The sequence below is a fragment of the Cajanus cajan genome, chromosome 3 (assembly GCF_000230855.2).
Source record: "Cajanus cajan strain Asha chromosome 3, NIPB_CcT2T_4, whole genome shotgun sequence".
In the NCBI taxonomy this organism is placed as follows: domain Eukaryota; kingdom Viridiplantae; phylum Streptophyta; class Magnoliopsida; order Fabales; family Fabaceae; genus Cajanus; species Cajanus cajan.
In genome coordinates, this window is record NC_138519.1 from 77,993,362 (window position 1) to 78,005,448 (window position 12,087).

The 12,087-nt window shown below is 39.7% G+C and overlaps 1 protein-coding gene across 1 annotated transcript; it reads right to left on the reverse strand.

Annotated features, from left to right (window-relative positions):
* Positions 1-706: 706 nt before the first annotated feature.
* Positions 707-6,651, reverse strand: LOC109800680 (flocculation FLO11-like protein). The gene is made up of 5 exons (XM_020361508.3): positions 5,910-6,651; positions 5,582-5,699; positions 3,145-3,259; positions 1,480-2,577; positions 707-1,298 (listed from the first exon to the last, which is right to left on the reverse strand). The coding sequence occupies exons 1-5, from the start codon at positions 6,106-6,108 to the stop codon at positions 1,041-1,043; spliced, it is 1,788 nt and encodes a 595-aa protein (XP_020217097.1). The 5' UTR covers positions 6,109-6,651; the 3' UTR covers positions 707-1,040.
* Positions 6,652-12,087: the final 5,436 nt, after the last annotated feature.

A 12,087-nucleotide genomic window follows, 5' to 3' on the forward strand; every position in this document is an offset into this window, starting at 1 on the left:
AGAATACAACTTAAAACACGCAAGTTTCCCTTACCTTGAACCTTCCAAAGATGAAGAAATTGAGAATCTGAACTTCTTGTACGACAACTTCTCCTACTGATTCTCAGCTTCAAAAGCTTTGAATCTCAACAAGGTTACTCAAACTAACTTCAGGGAAGGCCCTACACTCTATGGAATCAACAAAAGGAAAAAAGTCTTCTTGGCTCAAAAGTTCCTCCCTCTAACTTTTCTCTAGATTTCTTAAGAAATAAACTTAAAATTCACATCTTTAGAAAACCTTACATGCCTTCTCCTAAACTTAATCAATTTTGACATCGACTCAAAAGAACTCCTAACCAACTAAACTTAGAAAAATTCCTTAATCTTTAGAGTTTTACTACAATTAAACAACTAATTACATAATCATTTGAATTAATAAAATTAAGAAACATCAATAAATTTCAGTGTTTACAATAATAATGAAATTTCTTCTAATATGTGGGACAAACCATAGCAATAAAAAAAAGTGATAGAAAAGAGGAAAGGGAAAATCTGGAAAAAGAATGGGAAATATTACATAAAAATAAAATAAAATTAGGTTAATAGCTACAAAGATGACTAGTCTTAAAGTTAACTAATCGTAACTTATTGCTTAAATAACAAATGATAATTTGCAATGGCTGAAGTGAAAATAATATTGTTTTGTTGGTGTTAGAGGACTACGACATTATGTTTCCAGATAATAAGCTCAATTTAAATACGCAGTCTCAGCTAATTAGTCAAGAATTTACATCGACATTATGTTTCCAGATAATAAGCTCAATTTTCATATATGGAGGATAAACCTCAGCTTGTTTTAAAAAAATGAGCATTACCGCTGCAACATATAATCCGCCTACTTAAAATTAGAGTACCTCTCATTACATGAGGTTAAATCACTTCCAAGAAGCTTTACATCAGTACAAGCATGGTTAGCTCCATATGCAAATCCACTATGGCTGAAACCAGGATAAGAATTAAGAACGCTGGTCCTCTATTTAAATACGCAGTGTCTGACAAGTTTACCTGCCCCGTACGCTGGCAGGGGATTGACCACATCTCTCGCTACCAATTTCATCATCTACTTCGCTGTTATCTAAACAAAGACCATTTTGGTTTACACTCACTTCAGAACTAGCATTACTGCTCGTGGCATGAGGAGAGCCTGAAACACTAATTGTTCGCCCATGATGAGATCCAGACCTCACGCTATACAAAGAAGATGCCGGAATATTTGTCATTAGTGGCCGTAAATTGCCTGGAATGGTTCTCCTTATATCCTATTGAATAGATAAACAAGCAAAATGATAAGAAAAGAATCATCCAACTCAACTGGTTCTAATCAATACAAGTTAATCGGTTTAATGAGAAGAGTAATGATTTATATGCAGGTATCCCATGAGGCCCATGACAAGTTCATTTTCATGAAAGACAATAAATAGGATGCAGAAAGATGCGCACCATGTGCCTAATCGCCATGTCCAAGGACTTCTTTGAAAGTGTTCTTCCAAAACCTGAGCTATCTGGAGATGAAGCTGACTTGCCAGACAGATTACTACGGGGAGAGTTTTTGTCATCAATCATTGGAGGTGCTAGTTTCCGCATATTTATTACCCTCTCAACCATTTTTGTGCCGATTACAACAGGACTGACATTATCATTCGCTTTGGAGTGCAAACGACTAACTGCCGGCACAGAGTTTCCACTGATATGAACAGTGCCATTGGAAGCTCTTCCTCTTGAAGGAGAACATGATTGTCGCCTGGGTCTTCCACTAGAAGAAGGCTCAACAGACGAAGACCGGGAAGAGGGTGCTCCAGGCCTGCCCCTAGTTGCTGACAATGGCCTTTCAGGTAATGTAGTTCTCAAATTAGGTGGAGCGTCAAGTGAAAAACCGGGCATCTCAGATGGCTTCCATGGTCTTGATCTCATTGTTGGCGAAGTTCCACGTGATGGTGCTGCAGGCTGCCTCGAGTTCACAGGAGCTGGCTTTCTTGTCGTCACAGGAGTTGGCTGCCTTGATGTTATAGTAGCTGGCTTGGGGCTCAAAGAAGCTTTAACTGAAGAAGCAGATATACTGGGTTCACTTGATGGTAAAGATGGTCGCCGGGTTGGAGTAGAAGCTCTTGATGTGGACCTGGAAGGAGGTAAAGTAGGCCTGCTAGTTGGTGTTGAAGATCTTGCAGCAGATCTTGACAAAGGTGTAGATGATCTCGATGGAATAGTGGGTTTAGCTGCAGGGACTGAAGTCTTAGTGGCAGAAGTCAAAGGCTTAGTGGCAGAAACTGCAGGCTTGATGGTGGAAGTTGGGGTCTTGGATGTAGCTGCCATGGACCTAGTTGAAGGTAAGGTAGATCGTGTAGGTGTCGAAGGTCTTGATGATTTTGAAGTTGCAGTTAATGTAGGGCGCCCAGTAGGAGTTGCAGGTCGTGATCCTGGCCCCCCTGATGATGACGGCCTCCTAGTTCCAACACTTGAAGAACTCAGCCCAGGAGAGGAAATAGCTTGTTTAGATACTAAATTTGTCCTCCCAACAGGCTCAGATTGATGATTTGCTAACTATAACCACAAGGAAACAATTAGAAAAAGAAGATTGAATTTCTGACACTAACAACAAACAACGCCAATATTCACCATGAGAGATCAGTGACAACAGATCAATCAATGTCTGTTGGGCTCTATCAAAAATTAAATTTTCAATAAAGCACTAACGGGTCTTTACTTTGGGAATCACTAAAAAGATAAAGAGAATCACTGTTTTCATCACTATAAAATTAGAAAAACAAGAATGTATAACATACATATTAAATCTAAAAGTCTCGATACAAATTGGGACTCTTATGGAAACATTTTATGAAAAACCTGACAAATATGCAATAGGATGAGAAAAGCTAATTTCATGTAGTCCAAGGATATCACTGTTTTGAGGGGCAGTATACACTAACATATTAAACAAATCAATTACTACTGCTGAAATTCAACACCACATTCATAATAATGATGATGATGATGATATTTCAAACAAATGTTTCATTATACAATTAGCAGACACGAGATGTACATCTACAATTACCAATTATTTCAAAATAATTGACATCATCTAAAAGCTTCATTGAAAATGCTTACCCTGGATTTTAATGCTACAGGACGTGCGGTTGGAGTACCAAGCTGACTCATAACAGTTTTTCGACTTTCCATTTCCAAAGAAGGAAAAAGAGGAGTACCGGGAGGAGTTAGAAGCCTGAAAACACATTAAACATGCTAAGCACCAATTGGAATGATAATCATTAGTTCTGGCTTTACATAACTTTCTATCTAGAGCCAGTTAGGACAAACTTCTCAATTAACACTTATAGGAGAAGACAATTAAAAGAAATAATGAGGTAAAATGAATCAAACTTTTATCATAAATTAAAATCAGCTCATGTGCCATAGCTTATGGAAAAGTTAGATGAGGGAACTTATGAATAGTTGGGGCGCATAGGGAAATTTTAACTTATTAGAACAGTTTGATTCTTTTACCTCTTTGATTCATTATATTTTCTTCTCCTATAAATGCTTAGTGAGAAATTTATCTAAAATTGTCTCTTTGAAACATTAAAAGGCCATTTGGTTACATAAATAGTGGGTGAAATAGTAAATAAACAAATAATCCGCAATAATAAAAATCAATGAGATGCAGAAGCAATAGAAACGAGAATAATTTATAGAAGCCATTTTTTTCCCAAAAAATTTCAGGATATTGTAATCAATTTTTGCAGCTTCTGTATATGGGTGTGTTTGAATTGTGTTATCTATGACTCAAACAGGCATTCCGACTTTCCAAAATCAAAAGTAGAAGGAACTCTCCCCTGTCATTGAGTTCAACAGACATTGATGTTGAAGGAGACTGATTTCCAAAAATGCACTTATAAACCAGTTTGATCTAGAGTTATACTGTCTTCCTCATAAGGCGGTCAAATGAATCCTAATGGATTAGGTTAGTAGCAAGCATTATGAGGTACATTGTAGGAATTGTCTCCTGGAACTTCCTATAGCCACTTTAATTTTTAAGGTAATATAATAGAATTAAGTAATTCATAAAATAGCCATGATTATAAGCAAAATAATTATATTTGACTGAATTCCCTTTATTGAAAAGCTCAAAATACAATTAGCACTATAGCAATCTTCTCTCTCAGTTAATAATATTAATATCAAAGTAAAATTAAAAAAATAAAATAAAAATTACGTTGAATGTGTTTTAGGTCCCTCAAGTTTAGGTCAAAAATGATTTTAGTCCCTACATTTTTAAAATAGTGAGTTCGGTCCTTGTATTTACTGAAATTTGATCCCTTGTCATATCAAAATGAAGTTTCAAGTCAGGGACAAAAACGGTAAGAACCTTTCTCCATCTTCTTTTGAACCCTCTATTATTGTAAAGAAAGAAAATGTTAATCTCTTATTCATCTTTTGAATAAGGTTGCATTAGTTGTTACTGCTTCAAAGATGATTTAATTTTACTCCCGTTTCTACCAGTTCAGATATTACAATTTTCCCCAAGAACAGAAATGTATGCATGCCTTTCTGTATGGCTTTTCAACTATTCCGCTAGGTGGAAGCTACTAGGTTTCTAGAAGGCTTCAAAAAATGAGAACCCGATTCCGTTCTCTTTCTATGTGTGCGTGCCCATACCTAGATGGGTGGGTATAGACCACGCAACTTGTTGAGGACCTATAGCCAAGGCTACATCAAGTCTAGACCAATTTACTAGATAAGATAGGCAAAAGCTCTTCTAAATGCTGGCTAAACATGTTGGGCTTTGAGCCATTCCAAAGGACTCTTAGACCCGTATTGTAAAAGGCCTCATCTAAACATGTTTGGCCAACTTAGTGTGTTTGGATAGGCATACAAGACACTCGTATGTCAAGGGAGGTCAATAACACAGACACGAGATGAGTTACTTCAAGTTGACGCACACTCATTGCCCCTAAACTTCAAACCAAACAGGCAGTCCATGTTGCAAAGTATGCTTTTAAAAATAGTCCCTCTAATGAGACCAACAAAGCCTATATTAGGTAAATAGATCAAACTCGCACTTTACATTTGCGAAATAAACCAGATCATTTAAGGTAAGGCACTTGACCAAGCGTGACACATTTCCACACCTATCGAATCAGATCAATATCATTACAGCGTTTATCTATGAAATACACAGTCTAATACGAAAAGGAAAACCTCAAGGAGCTAAGGTCCAAGACCAGAAAAAAGAAAAGCTCTATTTCATATGACAAGCGGTCTATAAATATGTACTACAAATCTAACATCAAATACACAGTCTAATACGAATAGGAAAACTACAAGGAGCTAAGATCCGAGACAGGAAAAAAGGAATGCTCTATTTCATATGACAAGTTAAGTGGTCTATAAATATGTACTACAAAATCTACCATCATATTAATTATTAATTATTCATACAGCAAGAACTCCATCATTGCACTAATAAACACTTATGGCAAGACAAGATAAACATAATGAAGGAAACATGTGGAATCAAAATGCTACTAGAAAAGGTACCACATACCAGTCATAGTCATTCTTATCATTTTCCGAATTGAGAAAATCATCAACACCAGTCTTCCGCACAGGAGCTGGCGTGGAAGAAGAAATGTTAAATATGGGGTTCGTGCCCGCATTCGACCCTGCAACAATGGAGAAACCCAAACAATAAAATCATTTTCTAGTTCTCCGTCCACTTAAAAGTTCTAACCTACATGAAAAACTAACAGACACAACTTCAAAAGCTCACACCAGTCCCCCAAACACTGTAAAGAAAATCAAATCCTCAAAAGCATTAAAAAAAAAAAAAAAAAAAAACAACAACAACAACTCTTGAGCATATAAATCTATACCGAGAGGTGCATCGAACTCCTCAGAGCTGTTTAGCAGAAGATCATTCCGCTCCTTCTCGCGCTTCTTCATCTCCAGAAACAATGCGAGTTCCTCCTCCTTCTCCTTCCTCACCGAAGCCCTCAAAGCCCCAAATTGCTGCTCCCTCTGCTTCAACGCAGAGTGCATTTGCGATTCCTGAGCCCTGAAACTACGATTCATCCCCCAAAACCTAAACCCTAAATCCCCAACAAAAAACCAAACCGAGTTTCTCGTTCACCTCGCGGACACAGGACCGACAACAGCCGCGGTTCGCTACGCAGAATGCACAGTGAAGTCTCCAAAAGCCACAAGAAGGAAGCGCAGAGTTCAAATCTGTGCGTGGAAAGCAAAACGCTGGCAGCTGGAACTAAACGACATTGTGATAAAGAAAGAAACTAAGCGTGTTCTAGAAAACGCCAACGTCGCGTGGCGAAGGGTGGAGCGAGAGGCGCGTGGGGGAAGAGGGATCGGAAAACGGGAAGCTTGAGTTTGACGGTGGAGAGAGAGGGAGTGGCAGTGAGCGGTAATATGAGTGAATGTTTAGATGCAAAATTGGGATTATATTGTGGAAAGGACACCGGAGAGCTACTTCTTCCTCTCGTTTCATGACACGTGGCACCGTTCGGTGGATAATCACCAAAAATGCCCCTTCTCTTGGTATTCCCCTTTTTGAATTTTAGCAACGGTGACTTCGCTCCGAAGACAAGCACCCTCCCCAATTTCAATATTTTAATGACCTCACTATTTATTGCTTAAATTAATTACTCTATATCCCAAAAACAATATTAATTTATTTTTAAAATGGAAATGTCACGTGAAGTTGAATTGAAACATTTACGTTGTTCAAATGTTAGTCCATACGTTGTCGTGTCTTTTTTCTTCTTTTTTTCCCCCTCTCTCCTTCGGATAGGATGGTGGTAATAGTATATCTGAACTATTAAATTATTAATACATTCATGAAAAAAGAAAAAAAAAATTCGTCTAAGTTACTTATTATAGTTTTAGATATGCATTTATAGAATTGATTTTGAATCACAGTAAATTTATATAATTAATTTTAAATAAATATCAATCAAAAAATATTTTTTCATTTAAATGACAAAAGATATCCACGTGATTTTTATATTAAATGATATTTATAAATTTAATATTAAAGTTAATTTTAAATTTATAATTATAAGATTCTTGTCTAATAAAGAAGTAACTTTTCGTTGTATTAGTTGTTTTAAGTGGATCAAAATTTAAATATATTGAATCAATTTTGTTAAATAATCAAACATGTAATAACAATTCTGATCGTATTGAATACAATGAAATTAATTTCCAACATATTATAGGTGAAACAAAACATTCGGTGTCTTACTTGTTTTAATTTACGTAAAAAAAGAAATTGTAGTTTAATTTATTTACATTAAAATCAGGATGAGAGAAAACAGTGCTGAATCAAAGGTACTCTATGTGATAATTTTTTGATATATGTCATAATTTTTCATTAGCTTTGGACTTTGGAAAGAAATTACAAAAAATAGCAGCGGTGGTTTTCCTCTGCAGGCATGCACCGTTCCCAACTTTAATATTTTATTAAGTTTGATATTTATTGCCTAAATTAATTAAGTATGTCATAAAAGATAACATTTGTTTTTTAAATGACAAATATCACGTGAAATTGCATTTACGTCGTCAATACTCATGTTAGGTATATATTAAAATTTAAAAGTATTTAATTATGACTTATTGACAGTATTGTTAATCTGTTATTGCATTATAAATTAACTGAAAATTATTTATATATAATTTAAAATAATTTATTATATACAATAATTTATGACTGAATCATATTATAGGAAATATTTACGTTATTAAAATTATAAATAAAAGATTTAATGTTTCCTTAAAGGATGTGAGTCCCATATCTGATAACACTTTTCCCCTCTAAACTCTCACTCAAAAACCCGCCCTTTCACTCTCTTTTCCCATCCATTCCCTTTTTGGCTAATCTCATTCTTGTTACTTGGATTCAAGGTGCTGAGTAAGTAACCAGGAGCTTGCGGACGCACGGAGTTCTTCTTCCGTCTTCATTCATCATCTTTTTCAAGCTTCTCCTTTCTTGTGCTTCCCGGAGCTCGAAAATTTTGAGACCAAGGTAAGGGAAGTTAGTAATTTTTGATGCTTTTCTTTTGGCTGAAACGAGTCAAGGGACTCTTTTGGTGGCCTATGATGGATTGATTCTTGGTTGAGTTTTTCTGAAATGGGGTTGTTGGGTTTTGTTTGGGGTGATGAGGGAAATTTGAGGATCTTGTGATTTCGTGATTGCATGTGTGAAAAGGTTGCATTTTTGGACTATTGGATAGAAATGTGGAAATTTGAACCGATTGCATGTGGAGTTCCTGATTATTTTGCAGGTTTTTGAAGAGATTTTCGAAAGTATGAGGCATTCTGCTGAACTCGCGCCGAGCGCAGTTCTTCGCGCCGGGCGCGTGGTCACCTGAGGGCAGTATTTAGGCAAGTCCGCTGGGCGTGCTTGAAGATATTTGCCTCTGGATGACCCACGCCGGGCGAGGATTGAACCGTGTTGGGTGCAATGTCGGTCGTGACTTGATTTTGGGCTTCTGGCATGGCGCTGAGCGTGATTTTAGTCGCGTTGGGCGCGGAGACTCCTTTGAGTCTCTGCCATGGGATGCGTCGGGCGCAATTCGAATTGCACTGGGTGCGAGACCAAGGGAGGTCTATGCCTTCCCCGCGCTAGGCGCGGGTTTGGGCACGCCAGGCGCGCGAGATCCCTTGGAGTCTCTGCCTGGCGAGATCCCTTGGAGTCTCTGCCTGGCATGCGCTAGGCGCAATTGGTTATTGCGCCAGGCGCGTGAGAGCCATGGGCTCTCTAGTGGAGTCCCGCCGGGCGCGGGCATGCTTGCGCTGGGCGCGTTGGCCCCTGGTGCTCTCTGGTTGTACCACGCTGGGCGCAACCACGAGTGCGCCGGGCACGGAGAAGAAATTTTACTATATACTAGTTAATGTTGTTTATGATGAGCTGAGTTGAAAATGATGGATATGATGTGATGATTAGTAGACAGTACTGTTGATAATGTTGAGCTATAATTAGCTGTGTTGCAAGATGTTGAGATGTGTTGTATGTTGATAAGTTGTGTTGTGTTGTACATTGATAAGTTGTGTTGTGTTGTATGTTGATAAGTTGTGTTGTGTTGAATGTTGATATGAGTTGTTGTAGGCCATAAGGCTGAGTTGTTGTAGGAGATCTCCGAGTTGATATGCGTGACGACGCATTGTATGCTTATTGTTGATGAAGTATTGACAGTTGCAATTGTTCTTGTTACTTAAAGTTTTCTTACATGTTGTTCTTTTTATACTAGCTTACCCTTTTGTTGTTTCCATGTTTTTGGACTGCTATGATCATACTTGTATGGGAGAAGAGCAGGGATAGGTGGCGGTCAGTGGTGAGTTTGTAGCTGGTAGACGGGGCTGACTCTTGTGGATGTTTTGTTTTGTTTCAGCCACTTGGCATAGTGGCTTTGGATGAAATTTTTTTGTATTGTACACCCTAACTCTAGTCGGACTTGGGACATCTGTATATACTTATATTCTAGATCCTATATTTATATACTTGTTCTATTCTGTCTAGTGTTTCCGGTGTGTTGTGATTGTGAATGTAGTGGCCAGTCGGGTCGTTACACTTTAGTGGTATCAGAGCAGGTCGAGTCTAGTACACACTCTTTGGGGGTGGTTCCTTTAGGCTTTTATTGTGTTTACTCTGTGTTGTGATGTCTTGTTGTGTTGTTTGCTGTGTTGATTTATGTGATGAATTGTTGTGTTGCTAATTATTGTTGGGTTGAGTGGTAGTATACTAAAGATGTTGTTAGTTTTGTAGACGATGACTAGAACCAATGAACAGATAGCCCGTGCCATATAGATGATGGTTATGGCTATGCAACAGCAAAATGCATATTTTGCTCGGATGGAAGCTGAAAGAGTTGCACCTGGTGCAGCAAGACCCACGGGGTCACAGGAGAGCCGAGACCTAGCCGAGTTCCGAAAGTGTCATCCCCCACAGTTTACGGGTGAAGCGGATCTAGAGGTAGCTGACCGATGGATACGTGAGTTAGAGAAGATCTTTACTGTTCTGGGGTGTTCTCCAAAGAAGAGGTTGGCATATGCGGTGTATATGCTGGTGGGAGAGGCCGAGCATTGGTGGAGAAACACCTACCAGATACTTGCTGCTAGGGGAGTCACAGTTGATTGGGAGTGCTTCAGGACAGTATTCATGGAGAAGTATTATCTGGAGAGCGTGAGGCACGCTAAGGAGGCCGAGTTTTTGTGATTACATCAGGGAGGATTGTCTGTATCAGAGTATGCGTTGAGGTTCGAGCACTTGGCTCATTTTTATTCACAGGCTATTTCTGAAGCCTGGAAGTGCATAAAATTTGCTGAGGGGCTGAAGTATGAGTTAAAGAAGGTGGTGGTGCCTATGGCCATCACCGAGTTTCCTGCCTTAGTAGAGAAGGCAAAGATTGTAGAGAGGTTAGAAGGGAGTAACCGGGTGATCAGAGCTGCTGAGGGACCAGCTGGGTCCAAGAGAGGAAGTGGAAGTCAGGGGAAGCTGTATGATAGGCCCCAGCCACAGCAAAGGGGTCCTGTCATTAGGCAACCTGCTGAGACTACCAGAGGAGGAGGACAGGGTGGAGGTGTTGCCCTTAAGTGTTATAGATGTGGTGGATCCCATTTGATCAAGGATTGTCCACACACTGAGAGTAGGTGTTTCAGATGTCAGCAGATGGGCCATGTGTCTTTTAACTGTCCCACCAGGAGTAGACCGGAGAGGAGTACTCAGAGGAGCGATACGCAGAGAGATGATACTCAGAGGAGTAGTGTTCAGAGGACTGAGACTCAGCGGGGTGATAGACCCACTACAGCTGGTAGGGTGTTCGCTTTGACGGGTGCTAAGGCTTCGACTTCTTCTGACCTAGTGAAGGGGAAGGGCAAGGCTGCTGGTAAGGATGTGATGCTTTTGTTTGATTCTGGGGCTTCCCATTCTTTTATTTCCTATGCCTGTGTTGCTATGTTGGGGGTATCTGTGTGTGATTTGGGGTTGAGACTGCTAGTGTCGACGCCCGCTTCTACTTCAGTAGTCGCTTCTGAATTGTGTGCTAACTGCCCTATTGTTGTGAATGGGAAGAAGTATAAGGTAAACTTGATTTGTTTGCCTTTGGTTGATATTGACATAATCTTAGGGATGGATTGGTTATCTGCCAATCGTATCCTTATAGACTGTGCCAATAGGCGGTTGATCTTTCCTCAGGAGGAGGATGAGTTGTTGATTTTAGCTAGCCAAGCTGAATCATTGCTGAAGGATGGAGCAGAGTGTTGTCTTCTGCTTGCTGCTATGAGTGTGGAGACTGAGAGGGTAATTGAGGAGATTGATGTGGTACGGGACTTTGCTGAGGTGTTTCCTGATGAGGTGCCTGGGTTGCCTCCTGTTAGGGAGATGGAGTTTAGCATTGATCTGGTTCTAGGTGCGGGGCTAGTATCGGTGGCTCCCTATAGGATGGCTCCTGCCGAGCTATCTGAGTTGAAGGGTCAGTTGGAGGACTTATTGGAAAAGCAGTTGGTACGGCCGAGTGTCTCACCATGGGGTGTTCCTGTGTTGTTGGTGAAGAAGAATGATGGGGGTAGTCGACTTTGTGTGGATTACCGGCAGTTGAACAAGTTGACCATTAAGAACAAGTATCCTCTTCCCCGGATAGATGACTTGATGGATCAGCTAAGAGGAGCATCGGTGTTTTCTAAGATCGATTTGAGATCGGGGTATCACCAGATTAGGATGAAGGAGGGCGACATACTGAAGACTGCTTTCAGGACTAGGTATGGTCATTATGAGTACGTCGTGATGCCGTTTGGTGTGACCAACGCCCCTGCAGTGTTCATGGATTACATGAACTGGATTTTCCGGCCGTTCTTGGATAAATTCGTAGTGGTATTCATTGATGATATCTTGATTTATTCAAGAACCCGTGAAGACCATGGAGAGCACTTGAAGATGGTGCTGGAGATTTTGAAGGCGAAGCAACTATATGCCAAGCTTTCAAAATGTGAGTTCTGGTTGGATGAAGTGAGGTTCTTGTGCCACGTGATTTCAGCTGAGGGGAT